The sequence below is a fragment of the Zalophus californianus genome, chromosome 1, assembly GCF_009762305.2.
Source record: "Zalophus californianus isolate mZalCal1 chromosome 1, mZalCal1.pri.v2, whole genome shotgun sequence".
Taxonomy (NCBI): domain Eukaryota; kingdom Metazoa; phylum Chordata; class Mammalia; order Carnivora; family Otariidae; genus Zalophus; species Zalophus californianus.
In genome coordinates, this window is record NC_045595.1 from 176,901,500 (window position 1) to 176,919,275 (window position 17,776).

At 39.3% G+C, this 17,776-nt stretch overlaps 1 protein-coding gene across 5 annotated transcripts in view; it reads left to right on the top strand.

The window, feature by feature from the left end:
* The first annotated feature begins 653 nt into the window (after positions 1 to 653).
* VGLL3 (vestigial like family member 3) overlaps positions 654 to 17,776 on the top strand; it is a 54,676-nt gene continuing 37,553 nt past the window's right edge. Inside the window, exons 1-2 of one of the 5 annotated variants that reach the window (XM_027584035.2) lie at positions 654 to 1,264; positions 14,492 to 14,774. In XM_027584035.2, the coding sequence (XP_027439836.1) occupies positions 1,139 to 1,264; positions 14,492 to 14,774 (409 nt within the window). In that variant the 5' untranslated portion in view covers positions 654 to 1,138. Of the gene's footprint in view, positions 1,265 to 1,387; positions 1,597 to 14,491; positions 14,775 to 17,776 lie in introns of those variants that run through there. The other 4 variants (XM_027584037.2, XM_027584036.2, XM_027584039.2 and 1 more) reach the window with 4 other exon arrangements.

The following is a 17,776-nucleotide window of genomic DNA, read 5'->3' on the forward strand; positions in this document are numbered from 1 at the left end:
ACAGTTATATTCCTACAAAGAGGAGAGGATTATAAGCCACTTGCAAGTAGATAAACCTTTAATAGCTGAATAGGTTTAATCAGTTGTTATTGTCTATTACTCCATGGAAACCAGGCAAGAAGAGCCAGAAAAGGTTGACGTCCCACAACAATTTCATATCATGAAGGTGTAAACTTAAAGCGGAGATCACGGGTAGAAAACTGTGTTGCATTCTTGGCATGTGCGCACTTGTAATAAAGTTAACTTTCACTTATGGTTATATTTAACGTAAAGGCTAATCCCAGTTTATTTTGCTCCTGTTCTGTTTTACCTCTTTGCACACTTGGCCTTCGTTTAGCCCTGGCCTCTGCGTTGGTGTTCCCCCCCTAAAAGCTCCCTGGGGTTGGGCAGCCCCCGCCCTGACAGCCAGGTGACAGACGGGGTGGAAAGCCGGAGCTCCGAGGGCGCGGAGCCTCTCGCATACCGTTCCCCTCCCACCATCATCCCACTGCCGGAAGGCGGAGAGGGCTTCAAACTTCGCTCCAATCCGCAGCCGGCCCTCCCCGGGGTCCCCCGCTGGGCGACCCGCCCGCCGCGGATCGAGTTGGAGGAACTTTGCAGGAGCTCGGCGTCAGAGCCTGGAGCGGCGAAGTGCTCCCCCTCCTCCCCAGCACCCCCCTCCCTCTGCCCCCGCCTCCCGGTCCTCGCCCAGGCGCGAGCTCCGGTGATAGGACGAGCCCCGGGCGTGCATTGTGTATATGCAAACCAGAGCCCCGGCTCCCCAGGGCTGCCCAACCCGGCCGGGGCTGCGGCTGCGGCTGGCGCTGCGGTGGGCGCTGCTGTCCTCGCCGGAGCCGGGCACTGTCATGCCCCCGCCGCGCGGCGGGCCGCTGCGTCCCGGAGCCGCTATATAAGCGCAGGCAAGGGGACACTCGGAGGGGCTGAAGATGACGGTGCCCGCGCATGGGCCCCCACTGATTGCCAACCCCTCCCGAGCCCGCGCCTCGCGCGGAGCCCGCGGCCTCCGAGGACCCGCCTTCGCCGCAGTAGCAGCTGGAGCAGCGACAGAGGAGGCAGCTGCGGCGGTGGCGGCGGCGCCCGTCGCCCGAGCGCGTAGAGCGGCGGCGGCAGCTCGGGGGCCGCCGCTGCCCCGGCTGCCATGAGTTGTGCGGAGGTGATGTATCACCCCCAGCCGTATGGAGCGCCCCAGTATCTGCCCAACCCTGTGGCAGCTGCAACCTGCCCCACAGCCTACTACCACCCGGCGCCCCAACCTGGCCAGCAGGTGAGTCACCGACCGGGCAGCCCGCCGGGGGCGGGGGCGGGGGCGAGGGGCACCGAGAGTATCTGTCTGGGACTCGGGCGACGTCCCGCCGGGACGGGCGGCGCGGAGGATGCTCTGGGACCTGCGGGAGCGCCCTTGAGCAGAGAGGAGGAGAGGCTTCGGGAAGGGACAAGCAGCCTGGTGGACGGGTGGGGATTCGGTGTGAGGCATTACCTGGCTGGGGGCTTCATTGAGCTGTTGTCACCGGAGCTCAGAGCCTGCTTCTCATAGCCACCCTAGCTCTTTGGGCTCAGTTCTCTGACACTCACCAAGGGCATCTGTCTTAGGAGTATGTGAGTAAACTTCCTTTTAAATCAAATATTTTGTTTTCTTTGGAAAGGTGGAGTGTTTCAGGGTTCTCTTGATTAAGAGGATAAAATGTGTCACCGACATAGGGGAGGCTACCTGGACAGAGAGCTCATGGAATGACCTTTCTGGAACTTTTATGGAACAGAGGTGTAGTGTAACGTCTGTCAAATATTATTAGAACTTCTCTGTAGAGTCTGTCTTCTTATGACTGTGATTTAGAGGGCAGGAATTGATCCCAAACTTCCTCATTCATTTTTAATTCCATCAAAGCACAGAGATGTTATAGTTCAGCCTAGTGGAAGTGTTTCCCCGCTCAAGAGGTAACCTTGAATCACTGGATGTTGGGTCTTCATCAAGCTGAGAGTGACGGAGAATGCTGTGGATAAAAAGGGTTCTGGAACCAGGGAGATGATATAGTTCTTTTAGAAGGGAGAGTAGGGTGTGGGGAATTTGGCACTAGGTACCCCTGAACATTCCTCTCTGGACACCAGCAGAATGTGTGTCAGGCCTTAGTTAGTGCTACAGAGAACACATATATGAGTATGTGGCACTAACTTGTACCATATTTTATTGTGGTCTTAAGGGTTTGGCTCTCTATTATAATTTATATAATTAATTTTGATTTCTGTATTCCCTTTACCTGTTTCTTTGCTAGATTTGTAGGGCTACTCTTTGGAAAGAAATCGTAACTTCAGTTTAGAATTTAGGGACTGTAAAATTCAGCTGATTCTGGAGCACATGCCCCAGAGTTATCTGCAGAACAATATAAGCTTAACCAGACCAAGTAGGGCAAAGGAGAAAGGAACCCCATTTTATTGCTATCATTTAATTAATTAATTAATTTATTTATTCATTTAATATTCAGGAGCTTTAGCATTTGAAAACAAGATTACTTTTAGGAAAGAGAATGGGAAAGCATTTTGTAATTTGTGGTCAGTGGTGATAGATTTAAAACCTTTTGGTTATGCTGTTTGCTTTTCTGTGATTTTAAATATAAAAGATATAAGTAATGGAGAAAACCAATTGGTACAAATTAAGCAAGTGAGGCAAAGAGATACTGGATATCATTTTTATGTGTTTTATAAACACTCAGTCCCAGATGAACCACCCTATTTCCTCCCTTCCTTTCCTCCATCTCACAGATTGTGGAGGCTCTCAATTGTCAATTGGAATGTGGACAAGCAACAGACTCAGAATTACTAAGCATACAGGAAAGTATTTTTCCCCTTAAAAAATAACTTGAACTATAGATGTTATGAATAGGGTTTTGTTCTATAGAATTGTGAAAATAATTCCATTAATATATGAATCTGTGGTGGAGGTTAGGCTTATAATACTCTTGAACTAGAAAATAAAATTCAGTATCAGAAAAATTATAAATTACTGATCATAAAATTCAGTTTTCAGTAAGAAATAACTAGTACTCTAACTTGTGTGATAGTGCTGCAACTCAATCCCCAAATATCATTCTTTTGCTGAGACCATCAACAAACTGAAGAATGAGGTTTCTTTTTCACCTGAATTGTCCACATTGATGAGTTGCACATATTAGTAAATGTCACCTTCACTATACTATAGGGTTCCGTAGGTATCATTCAAGTAGATAATTGGCTGAGTGGACTTTAAGAACTTAGCTGAGAGGTGTGCTTGGAAATTTTCATGTTACTTTTACTAAAATGGCTTGTTGGAGGTTACTTTTTCTGCTGTTGTTAAGTAGGAAATTGACTATAACTGGCTAGCGAAATAAAGAGACTTGATAGTGTAACTACTGTTCTTTTACTGTCAGGAGTTTATTTTGATGACCTATATTTTCTATTGGAAAAAAGTAAATCAGGAAATTCTTATCAGGCTGACAGCATTTTTAGACTATGTGGTGCGTGGGTGAAGTGGGACTAATATTGACTTGGCTGGCCCTAATGCAGTCATCCGAGAATACATATTTTGGTTGTTTTTACATTCCATAAGGTTTTATCATTATTATCCATGAAGATTGTTTTCTCCATCCCTGGGAAGTGACCCCTAATAGCATCTTGCCTGGGATACAAAAATAAAGGCTACCACTCCTACTGCATTTGAAAAATTGATTTGTTGAGTAGAAAAAAAGAAATCAGAAAAAGTGATAGAGTTATAAAGTTACACGATCATTGATAAAATGTTAGGAAAATAAGTTTTTCAGCTTTGTATTGCTTCTGTAATCAGTTGTAGTGGGTATCTTTGAGCCCTCAAGTCCATATAGCTCAGAAGTCCTTGTAAGTTAGTATAGCATAATGGTCTATTATGATGGATTTTATCCAAAGGTGCATTTTTCCTCTTCATGTATGATCATACAGCTGAAAATTATTTTTGAAATAATAGAATATCAATCTCCAGGCATGTGTACTCTGCTTTATCCTTAAAAACACAGATGTGCACTTGAAATTTTAAGTTCAGATTTTCATCAAGCATATTATGCATTATACATGGGTAATAGGTTGGTGTCTTAAAAACGTAGTTAACTGCATATATATCGGGCGGCACTGTGGTGTGTTACGAATCAAAATAATTTGTAAATATGTCTGCAGAATAAATTTTATAATCCCTGACATTAATTCCTAGAAGTTGCTTAGCTGTGAGTAAATCTTCCAGTGTGCTTTGTCCAGCCAGGATTTGCTGGGAGATGCTAAGCTCCCTGGTCCTCATGCCCACGATCTCTTTAACATCTCCTCAAGAGAACTCTTGACTCAGTCTCTCAGCCCATGCTCCGGAGGCATGATGACACTGCAGAACGTGTCCAGAAAGGAATGTGCTTGCATTCTAACAGTGACAGTAGGAACTAAGAAAAACAAATTTCCAAATATGTGTCAGGAAAAATTGAGGGAAATGACATGAAATCATAGATTCCCTTCATACCTGGGGGACTTCTCATCTTCAATGTAGACAGTCTGTTATTGTCTAAATCTGCCTCCCCTCTCCATTTACTCATAATGTCAACACTAGAAAATTACGTAAAGCTTTCAGAATCGTGTCGTTTATAGATGAGGTGGTGAAAGCAGAAAAAAAAAAAAAAGATCTCCAGTTTTCTAATTGTGCATAGGGTCTTTTAACAATTACATTCCGGGTTTCATATAAGTTAGAGCATATTTACTCTGTCCTCTTCAAGGGGGACAGCTGGGTGAATCTGCCTGCATGCTTTCACCTAAAAGAATTAAGTGCTCCCAGGAGGCAGAACTCCAGTTATAAGTTTGTAAGGAGTTTGTTTGTTTGTTTTTTTCAAACTATTTCTCTGAACTTTGCCACCTTGGTTAGGTCATAAAACGCTCTCTAATAAACACCCTGAAAAAACATACTTCAACCCCTCCTTTTGCAATTGGGATAATGGATGCTCACAGGGCTGAAATGGCTAGCCAAAGATTTCAAAGCTAATTGGTGACAAAATTAGGACCACCAGAAGCCATGCTCCCCAACGTAGCATCTTTCCACCATGCCATGTAGTCTCCGAAGCTTTTTCCTTTTTTTTTTTCTTTTTGCTATTGCACAATAGGCTTATTTTTGTCTTTAGTGCTCCAAATCAACTTTTTGATAAAGAAGATTAATATGCAGTAGATTCTTTGGCCTTGGAGCTTGAAATTCTTTCCAAGTCCTTGGTAGTGTACTTTTTTAGTTTAGGCATTCCAAAGTCCTTTTGAAAGCATTTGTATTATGCTAATGACTTTTGCTATCCATTCTGCATCCTTCGTTGATGAGGCAGAATATCCACTTAGCAAATGAACGTTTATTTATTTTAAAATAATCTTCAGGAAGTGGTATTAACAGTCAGCTTTAAGTGCCTCATATATTACTGTTATTCCAATGTAAGTTTAGATTCATTAAACGGAAAGAACACAATTATATCTTAAATAGTCTCAATACACCGCCAACTTATTTAAGGTGGAGGATCCAATTTTCTTGCAACTGTAAGCCAGGACTTAAGTGGACTCATAAGAATTCATACAGGACTTCTTTGAGAAAGAACAGCCCCTATAATTCCACACTACACAAATTAACTTGACTGCAGAGACTTAGAAGCTTAAAGTGCCCCAGAGTTTTATGCTCCCAATAACTTTCCAGCCAGAAAATTCAAAGCTGAAGAAAAAAAAAATTAAACTTTAAAATAACTAAACTAAACTGTTGTCTCTGGCAGTCAACCAGAAGAGAGATTACAATAACGATAGAAAGGGAAGGCTTGGAATCAGTAAAATCATGCATGGTGGAGATATGTTCACCAGGAAACCAAATGCCAGGACAAGATGACATTCTTTGGAAAGGAAGGGGTGTTTTGGACAAATGCAAGGAAGTTCTAGTTCACCTCACACTTAATGAAGTCTCCCATCCCACGAAGTTGGGGATGGCAGGGACATATGCCACACCAAAGGAAATGAGGGTGTTCAGAGTGTTGAAGCTTGCCATTGTGCACAGTGACTCTTTGGGCTATTGCAACAAAGATGCTGAGCTAATCCCTTTGGATAGTATATATTTCTGTCTTGTTATCCTTCTGTGCAAAGGGTATGTTCAATGAGACTAAAAATATTATGCTCAGGATGCTCAGGGCAGATCCTAAAGCAAACTTGTGCATCAGACTTTCTGTCTGTCATTCTAAAACTTGGGTGGTGAAGTTGGATCCCATTCCCATAGGCCCTGTTTCCAGCTAGCTTTTTTTAAAAAAATCCCAAACTAATTCATCCGGTAATAGATAATAATTTAAGGTATTATCTCCAGAAAAATATTTTCATTTAAGAAACAAAAGCTGTCTGATACTTGAATTTCAGGTTCTGGCAGACACAGTGAAGGAAATAATTTTGGGCAAAACTCTGCCCCGAATCCTTCAAAAAGCACCTCTTTAAGCAGCTGGTTTTCTGCTTTAACTATTCATTTAGGAAGACCCGACAGTGCCTTGAACCAGTAGACCCAAACATCTGCTGCTAAAAATGAGTCATATATGCCATATTTATAGATACCTCAGTGGATACCAGATTTATGCCAGTAATTTAAAAGTGTGGTCTGACCTGGGGTAACCGAACTATTTTTCATTTGTCTTGTGCATTAGTAGAGGGGAAGAAAAAAGGAAGAAAAGAAAGGAAGAATGACCTAAAGTAAACAGGTGTCCTTTTCTCTTAGAACGCTAATGTTTTAGTCTGCCAAAACACTTGTCCTTGGCGGGTGGAGGGAAGGGCGGGGTGGTTGAAGGATGCATCCTTTCTTGTTACTATGAAGTTAGATAAAGGAGATACCAAAGGTAACTCTTAGGAATTGGGCTAGATGACCCGTGTCTAGGAATGAATTAGTCTTCGATGATCTGTAGGGTATTTTTGGCTGGTGTCCTGCAAAATCAGAAGAGGCGGCCAACGTAAGAAACAAAATTAAGTGTGAATTTGTCTAGCGCTCTAGCATGTTGCTTGTTAGGATATAGAGTTGGATGAGACCTCTGAGATAATCAAGTCTCAAAATTCCTCATTTTCAGAAGAGGAAGCTGAAGGCCAGATGGTTTGGTGACTTATGCAAACTCATGGACTCATTTTGGTCAAATCCTCATTCCTATTTCCATTCTCTTTCTATCGTGGTCCCTTCCCATCTGGATTTCTTTGGAAACAAGGAAACAATAATTTACCTAATGTTACCTTCTTGCTTTTCTTATTTTAAAATTTTTAAATATTAGCTCCTTGGAGAAATTGGACAATTAGCCCTATGGATAAACTGAGGTTCTCTTTATTTACCATTGCCCTTCCAACTAACTATGAGCAGCTTGAGTTTAACGATAGGCTATGACTTTCATCTTTGTGGCTCCATGTCTTTGCACAATTACTGATAGAAAAGAGGAATTAATTGGTGATTTGATGAATAACAGATGAATTTTTAAAAATGAAGTCATACCCTATGTCTAGTAATAGGATTATAAGGACATATCAGAAATTCACATCTTGGAAACTTGTTTCATTCAAAGTAGTCAGTTTGAGAGAGAACACATACCCTTATGATGTGATCATTGCTTAAAATATTTTGGGAATGCAAATTTTGAAATTCTCTCTAAGTATGTGGCACATTTTTTTGGAACATCTTCAAAACTGGAAAGTTTTCATCCTTGGAGGGGATGAGTTTGATTTTTGATAATGACCAGAATCATTGAGAGGCAAGTGTGCTCAAAAATAGCCGATTGAGTTAATATTATTTTTGGTTTGTTCCTCCCGACTGTTAAGAAAAATAAAAACAAAACAAAACAAACAAACACAGAATCTCAAGTTATGACTATGTCTCACAAAATTGGCTCTGCTCACATTTTCAAAATAGGATTTCCAGAAAAGTGGTAGGCGATTGTATTATGTATTTGACTTGCCAAGGGGACAATACCTTTTTAGATATAGACTTCAGTTTTATATACATGTATATCTACTTTAAAGAGCACTGCATGATTTAATAGCCGTAACTCTGATATATGTTTACATCTCTATTTTTTTAATGTTATAAGTAACTTTGACTCTCCTTAGTTATGGGATGCCATTTGATGCCTTGCTGATTGTGGGCTTCTTTTTATTTATTCAATTAAAATAAATATATAGAGACTCATTTCCTTTAGTCTGTTTTCTTGGCTCATGCTTTGTACTCAGACGGAAATAGGTTCTAATCCTGTCCCTGCCATTTACTAGTTCGATGATCCTAGCCAAGCAAATCAGTTTTTGCATATGTAAATTGGAAGCAATTATTTGGACAAAATGTTTGTGTGTGTGTGTTTGAGAGAGGGAAGCAAAATATGATATGTAAAAGGTCTGTGGCGTAGCTCTTCATCCTGACCCACCCTCCCTTAACCTGACTCCTCCTCCTTTTTCCAAACAAGCTAAGGATCAAAATTTCAAGTCTCTCTGAGATATTTTTAAAAATCTGTTACCAAGTAAATTCAGAAAAATATGACCAAGGAGCAGTCAGCTGCTCTTATGGACTTTACACTTTGAAACATAGGGAATTTGAAACATTTATTTACTCCAGGCTAGTGGTCCTTTCTTATAGGTGCCAACCATGTTTTTTGAACATAAAGGAATCATTGCGTTTAGAGAAGAGAGCCAGTAGAAATTGGGAAAAAGAAAAGAAAAAGAAAAAAGAACGAAAAAAAAAAAAGACAAAGCTATTTCCAAATATCCAATGTTTCATTAAAATACTTTTGTTTTTTTTAGGAAAAGAAGTTTCCACATATGCACAGTAATCATTTGGCATTTTGTAAGCTTAAGCCTTGGGGAGTTAGTGGTATTTGGCTCCTGACATGGAAGTCTCTCTTGTCAGACAAATCCTTTCCCCTGCACATTCCTGTGAGAGTTTGTTCCTGTCCTGCCTTGTGGCAGGCTGTGAGGTGGCTGGGTATGGTCTGCGTGCGCTGCCTGGGCCTACTCCTTCCTACGCTGCTTGAACCTCTTCTCGTGAGTTAGTTTTCACTTTGTGGCTACTAACTCAGTCATTGTTTCACCTAACACAGGGTCATTTCGCCTGGGGGAACATTGTCATTACTCTGAAATGGGGATGAGCAGGTTAATGGGCACTAAATAAACCCATTTGTAGGTGTTGAAGTCCCTTTTGATGATGTCTTTATTTTGGTTAACAATTCTTCAGTCTCCCAAGAAAAGCATGAACTTGTCTGAGATTTGGATATTTGTAGGAAGTGATTGTGCATCTTGAAAAAAAAATATGTTAACTAGATTGCCCTTTGACCTCAATTCAGGAAATCTAGGTTCTGATGATTTGAGATTTATTCTCAACATTTTGAATGTTATATATTATTCTCAAGAAAGAATGTAACACCAGGCAAGTTTTATTCCAAGGAGCAAACACCAAGTGAATACAGAATATGGCAAAAGTGCACAAGAATAATTTACTTAGTTAAAAATAGGCAAAGAATTGGGCACCTGGGTGGCTCAGTTGTTTAAGTGACTGCCTTCGGCTCAGGTCATGATCCTGGAGTCCTGGGATTGAGTCCCCCATCGAGTCCCGCATCGGGCTCCCTGCTCGGCGGGGAATCTGCTTCTTCTTCTGACCCTCCCCCCTCTCATGTTCTCTCTATTTCATTCTCTCTCTCAAATAAATAAATAAATAAATAAATCTTTAAAAAAAATAGGCAAAGAATTGATTTACACTTACCAAAGCACAGATATCGGAAAGTAGCTAAGGCTTAAGAATCTATGGAGGAGAATATTAAGATGGTGTGATTGTCAGTGTATGAATCAATTGCTGTTTAAATTCTGTTCCTGTTTTCTTTGTGCTCACACTTAATATTTTTTAAATGTATGCAAATTGTTCAACATCATTAGTCATTAGGGAAATGCAAATCAAAACCACAGTGAGGTACCACTTCATACCCACTAGAATGGCTATAGCTGTAATAATAATTCTTTTAAAATCCAGAAAATAATAAGTGTTATTTTTCTGCCAAGGGATGTGGACAAATTGGACACCAAGTACATTGCTGGTGGGAATCTAAAATGGTTCAGCTGCTGTGGAAACAGTTTGGCAGTTCCCTAATAAGTTAAGCTTAGTGTTACCATATGACCCAATGATCATACATGCCTACCCAAAAGATTTGAAAAGAGGTATGCAACCAAATGCATGTATACACATATTCATAACAGCACTATCTGCAGTAACCAGAAGGTGGATGTGAGTCAAATGTCCATCTGTGGATACATGGATAAACAAATTGTGGTATATACATATAATGGAATATTACTCAGCTATAAAAAGAACGAAGTATTGTTCAGTGTGAATGAACCTTGGAAACATGCTAAGAGAAAGAAGTCACATATGTATGATTCAATTTATAGGAAATATCCAGGATAGATAAATTCTTAGAGACAGAATGCGGATTGGTGGTTATCATGGACTGGTGGGGAGGAGTCAGAGAATAGGGAGTTAATACTTCATAGGTACAAAATTTCCCTTTGGGTTGACGAAATGTTTTGGACTAGATGGAGGTGGTACTTGCACAACATTCTCAATGTACTAAATGCCACAGAATCATTCACTTTCAAAAGGTTAATTTTATGTGAATTTCACCTCAATGAAAAAAAAGTTAAAAAAATTGGGATATCTATCAGGAGAGCAAAACTGAAAAAAGACATCCAGTACCAAGGCTTGAGAGGGATATGGAGCAACAGGAACTCTCGTAAACTGGCCGTCCATGTGTAAGTTGGTGAAAATTACTTGAGAAAACCGGCAATATCTGTTAGGACTGAACCACATCTGTACATACCCTATGACCCAGCAATCTTCTCTTCAATGTATACCCCAAAGAAATGCAGACGTATGTTCATTAAAAGACATACTCAATATTCATAGAAGTACTCTTTGTAATAACCCAAATCTGGAAACTGGCCAAATGCCTGTGAGTGGTAGAACAGATGAATGTAGTACTACACAGCAATGAGAAGGAACAGTCTAAAACTGCATGCGACAATATGCATGAATCTCATGAACACGATATTGAGTGAAAGAAGCCAGACACAAAAGGGTACATGCTGTAGGAGTCCATTTATATAAAGTACAAGATAGTTTTGGCTATCTACATTGATAGAAGTCTGGTTAGTGGTTGCTGTTGAGGAGGTAGTGGTCTTGAAGGAAGCAGTGAGGATATTCTAGTCCTTGGTCTGTTGCTAGTTTCATTGATGTACTCAGTTTATCAAGTTTATGAACTATACATTTATGATATGTAGCCTTTTCTGTTTATATTGTTCTTCAGTAAAAACATTAAAAATTAGGCAAATTCAATGCATTTTAGGAAGGTTTCAGGCCATCTGGATACCTTAGAATTCTTATTTTAACAAGTGGTATTGATGGTGAGGCTAATCGTGTGTGTTCACGCGTGCGCATGTGCATATGTGTGAGTGTGTGCATGTGTGTTCAATGTAAATATTTAAGTTGGTTCACTATAATTTGTGAAAATTGACTCACCTTTATCTGAAAAAAGTACAAGAGAATGATAGATATGCCTTATGTCCTGCCTATTGGTAGGTGTATCATAGGCTCTCTTTCCATTTTATTTATTTGATAGTCTCCAAGCAAATGTATAGAATTAATAGAAGACCTGTCTTAAAGAGCTGGGAGAGAAAAAACCAAAGCATATCTTATATTCATTCAAAAAGTTGTATTTAAATAGAGTCAATACATATATTTTTATAAAATCACCGGTGTTTGCCTATCAAAGGAAATAATATTATATATTTATGCATACACAGACATACATTACGTATGTATGAAATATAAAGGGTATAGGGAATAAATGCAACCATAAACAGAAGAATGATTTTTAGAAAATAGACTAATAAAAGGCATTTTGATACAATGGCAGATTTTGTTCACTTTTTCCCCATTTCATATAGAATTTTTCATTTGTAAATTTTAGATGATTTTTATCCAACCATTCAACACTTGGTAAAAAAGAGTAACATGAAATTTTACAGCATTTAGAAACTTGTGTGATCTTAAATAAATTGAAAATCTATAGGTTAAATTCAACTGCCGTTAATTAATAAATTAAGATATTTTAGTACTGCTATTATTGGTCCTAATGCTATCTTTATATTAGGATTTGCAGTTGTAAATCTTTTACATATATATAAAACTTTAAATTTATTTCATCTAACAATTATTTGCTAATTGGGATAAAATAAAACATTGCCTTTCTTTGGATAATTAGCACAGCCCAGGGCTCTTTCCTTTAAAGAATAAATGTTAAAATTAAACAAATGAAACAATTAGATGCTAAACCTGACTCTCACAAACTGATGCTGAACTAGACATTAACAGGAAAAAAAGATCAGTTTCAGAGATAGTAATGAACACCAGTGGACAGTGAAGTCACTCCCTAGATCAGTTTTAACAGCTTTCCTATATAAAAACAGTGCTTCTTTTTAATATACTGGAGTACTTGGCAGAGAGTGTGTGTGTGTATATGCTTCACGGCATAACTTCAGATAAATACACATGCACACAAAGAAATAGTACTGTGATTTGACTAATAAATTGTAATATTTGTTTATTTTTTAATGGCATTTAAAGTCAGGAGTAACTTTAGAGGCCATTTAGTTCAGTCCCCTTATTTTATACATAACCTTTGTTACCGTGGTGTTTTTACTATTGAAGTTAAATATAAACATGTTCAAACCTGTGCAAAACAGACTGTTAGAAATATAACCGCGCGGTCTTTACAATCGCCTATTCAGCTGCAAGGCATATTCACTCACAGGAATGAATTATCTACTCATCGGCAAGTGATAACCATATTGACACAGATTTTAAATATAAAGTAATACATATATTTATAAATAACAGCTCCTATATAATAACCAACAGCTCATAATATGCCTGAACATTTCAGGGCCCACCGCACTCAAGAACAATGTATTCATTGCTAGGGGGAAAATGTTCAATTTATTGAATGATGCATTTATAATTTAGGGCTATAGATTTTTGAAGCTAGTAATTGCATTAGAACCACGAGTTTGGGCTATGTGTTTTGATAACATTTGCAAAACTATGTGCTTACGAGTATTCTAGAATGATTTCTTTTTTTTGACTCACATTCATTTTCCAGCATGCATTTTTTTTCTGACATAAAAATGGCATACCAAAGAAACAGGTTTTGCAGGTATATGAATGAGAGAGCTCATTTCATCATTAGGATAATAAGTTTTACAACTATCTTTAGCATTATCTTATATATATAATTCACATTGAAGTTGTTGCTTACAAAAATCATATGTACTCAATGAAAAACATTTGGAAATATTGAAAAAGTGGGAATAACAACTACAAAACTTACCAGCCAGAAAACAATAACATACCATTTTGGTGATTCCCCCCCCCAACACTAGATACCCCTCCCCTGCCCTTCTACCACACACACATAAATATACCTGCATATTCTTACTATGCATTCTAGCTCCACCACTCTCATCCTCTGTGACCTTTGGCAAGTGACTTCACTTCTCTGTGCCTTTGTTTCTTCATCTTTAAAATATGGACCGTGATAATAACCATGATGTAGAATTATAACAACTAAGGGAGGTAATAAGTTCAGGTTTTATAAGAGTGCCTGGTGTAATATATATTGACCATTAAGCATATTGAGGATATGTTTTAAGCATATTTTAAAATTATCAAAACTCTCTTATCTTTATTTGCAAGCTGCCCTAGCCATTGGTAGCACCGGGTATTATTTTCAGTAAGCCAGAATATCATCTGTGCTCCCCCCCATGATAATGGGGGCAAGTGCAACATCTGCAAATATGTTCCATGCAAAATGGATCTTCACACAGACTTAGTTTGTCATTTTAGTTTGATTTTTGAGAAATGAGTTGGGCACATCTGCCAAATCCTTTTATAAGATGCTACGTTCCTGTTTTTATTTTAGTTTATTTCATTTAGGGAAAGCTCCTTTCTTCTCCACCCCTCCCCGTGGGCACCCCCTCCTGTCCCCCATTCCTCTGTGTCCCAAACTGTAATGTTGGCGTACATTGAAGCTTTAAAATAGAAAATTGGTGAAAAACCGGAAAGAATCTGTCCCGTTTTTAAAGCCATCCTCCTTTTGATATGTTTAGATTATGAAAAAGAGAAACCAAATAAACCTGTCTTTTACACTCTGAAAATATATTGTCTGGTAATGATAATTTACTTTTTTTTTTTTTTTTTGCCAAATTGGAAATAACAGACTTATTTTTTCAGGGTGGGGAGGAGAAGACTGGTTTGGGGAGGGGAAAGAGGGAGTACAGCAGACCAAGAATCAGTTTGCAAACATATGTTAATATTTAGATTTTTTTAAGTGAAAAGTTAAGTAGTGCATGCTTTCTTACAAACTGTCTTTGATACCGTGTTTTGTTTATTCCATCCCAGAAGAAGTTAGCGGTATACAGCAAGATGCAGGACTCTCTGGAAGTCACCCTTCCCAGCAAACAAGAGGAGGAGGAGGAGGAGGAGGAGGAGGAGGAGGAGGAGAAAGACCAGCCTGCCGAGATGGAGTACCTTAACTCTCGCTGTGTCCTTTTCACTTATTTCCAGGGAGACATTGGGTCAGTAGTGGATGAACACTTCTCAAGAGCTTTGGGCCAAGCCAGCACCCTCCATCCAGAATCTGCCATTTCAAAAAGCAAGATGGGGCTAACCCCCCTATGGCGAGGTAAGAATTCAAAAGCAGATGCTCTCCAGGGCACTGTCTCTGTTTCGCAACTGCCTGTACCAGGTTCCAGCTGGAGGCTTGCCCCCAGAGGACGGATATCCACTTGCTTTTTAATTTTTAAGGACAGCAAGGAATTTCTTTCAGACAAACAGCTGGATCAGTTTTGTCACATGTGGAATGCAGGGTTGGAAAGGATGCAGTCACACCCCTTAAATTCCTCATGGAAAGTAGTGATGCAACCGGCCTGAGTTTATAGTGGCAGGACCGAGCTGTGAAGCACCATTCCTTAAAGCCCCAGTGGCCCAATTTGGATCTTTAAATAGTAGGTGTGCCCGGGTCAGCTTTTAAAAATTAGCTCTTGCTCATTCCACTAGGTGCTATGTGGTGACATAGCAGAAATCTGAGTCTGACCCGGGAGTACAAACTTTGAAAGCCTTCCGTGTTCTCTTGATAGTTTTCTCGGTCCTGCTTTGTTGTGGTATGAACTCTTTCAGTTTACAATCCAGACATTATTGACTGTGTCTACATAGTTTAGACTATTGTTTTTACCTCGGTAAAAGTAAGGCAGTCGATTGGCCATCCACTTCTGTATTTCCTGCTCTATAGAGGTCACAGAGGTGTTTGAGTTTGATTCCTGGCTCACAGGAAATCACTGGGTGACATCTTAAATGGGCAAATTACAAGGTTAGGGGAAAATAAATATATCATTTCAATGATAGTTTTAGAGAATTGTGTTATGGGTGTTTCTTTTGAACTCAACTGGTTGGTTATAAGAAGCTTCTAGTAAAATCATTCTCAAAGTGTGGTTTCTGGTACCAGGAACAAGGGCATCACATGGAAGCTTGTTAGAAATGCAAATTCATGGGCCACGCCCCAGAACTACTGAATCAGAAACTTAAGGGTAGAGCAAATTGTCTTTTAACCAGCCCTCCCAGTGATTCAGATACAGGCTCAAGGTTGCCAGTCATTAATCTAGTGCTGTTAAAAGCAAAGATTGCAGGCGCCTAACTCGGACCCAGTAAATCAGAGTCTCCAAAGGGAAGCTCTGGGAATCACATCTTAACAAGTGCCCCAAGCAATCCTACGGTGAGGAAAGGCAGGCTACCTGTGGTAGGTCACCTATGGCACAGGGCAGGTAAGAGGTGATACATGGTCATTCCCTCCCAGTACCAGAGGAATGCTTCTGCTCTGTTGTGGGAGAGGTCATGGCTATATGAAATTGCTGGGCCTGACCTGATTGCCAGCCTGCCTTCCTGCCTTCCTTCTTTCTTCTTTTTAGTACATATGAACAACACTAAGACAGCAGTGACTCTAAAGAGGAAGATGGAATACAAACCCAAATGATGGAGACCTTGACAGAAATAATGGGGAAGCATAATTGCTTATTTGATTAGTAAACGTTACGGACTTCCCACAAAACTGAGAACTTAGTCCTTGGAAGCCTAAAATGATTGTGGAATCATTCTATTTGATAGCATGTGGTAAATACTTTTAATATGTGTTTAAGGTGAAAAATAGGAAAACTTCAGTATATTAGCTGGCTTTAATAAAGTAGTCTGATATATCAATAATAAATCATATCAAGATAATCTGTCCTAGGAGAGTATTAAATATAATGCCTACTTTTTTTTAGCATAGTGGCATATACAACCTAGTAATCATTTAATCTGGAATATAGAAACAAGAGCCCAAAATTATAGTTAGATGTGAGTGATTATCTATAGCATTATAACCAGGATAGCTGCAAGTGAGGTATTGTGTATATGCGAAAACTCTACAATCCAGCGTTTTTCCCTTTAACTGTGCAACTGAATAGAGATCTTTGGACTGATGTCCAGTGTCTGAGTAGAAAGGACAGATAATGGTAACGTTTTAGTAACTATTATTACAATTTTCTTGGGATTATCTGAAATTTGGCCTTCAAGTCTACCTCCTGTTTCATTCATAGACATAAGCAGCAAATATTAAGGTCCCACTATGTTCTAGGTAGTGGGACTATATCCGTGAACTTGAGAGTCTAAACCTCTACATTCATGAAACTTTTTAGTGGAAGAGACAGGTAAAAACTAAATAATGAAATGCTAGGTGTTGTTTTACTTTGGGTGATGATAGATGCTCTCTCTGAGTCTGTTACATGAGGCCACAGACCTGAAGGAAATAAGAGTGTTCCTCATCGTATGGACATCTAGGGGGAAGTTATTTGAGGCAGCGGGGACACCAAGTACAAAGGTCTTGTGGAAGGACTGAGCTTAGAGTGTTCAGTGAGAAGCAAGAGTAGTGCCATGAGCAGAATGAAAAGCAGAGTGCTAGGTAGAGACTAGGACTTTTAGCACTTTGTCAATTTAGTGTCTCAGGGTAATGCAGGCAAATGCAGCAGGCTCTTTAATTTTCATCTCTCCCTCTCTGACTAAGACTACATATATCGTATCTAGTTTTCTCACATCATTTTCCCTAATACTCAAGATAATGCATTTCTGTCTAGAAAATCAAGAATAAATATGAATTGAATGATGTGACTGAATTAGGTGAATCAAGTTCATACCATTCATTTATCCCAGATGAGAAAACAAAAAAGTTCTCAATATAGAATATATGAGCATTAACTGTGAAATCTTTGGTTATAGTTTCCTTATTTATAAAATAAGGGGGTTGAATTAAGTGACTGTTAAGATCTTTTCTCTGTAGAGTTCTGTGATTTCAAGTGTATTATTTACTTTCCATTTGTGATAAAACTTTGCCATAGTTGCGAATTAGTCGATTTTTGATAAACACACATAGCTTGGATGTGGTTGAAAGGAGATCTACCAAAATGTAATTAAAATTTTGGAAAATAACATCCTTAAGAGAGGTATAATAAATTGAGATTCCCATGTCTGGTGAAGAGAGTTACTGGTAATTTTGTATAATTGCCAAAGTAACGCAGATTTGGATAATGCAGTCATTGGATTCTGTTCATTTTAGGGTTCCAATATGGGCCTTACTATGTCTGACTACAACATGAT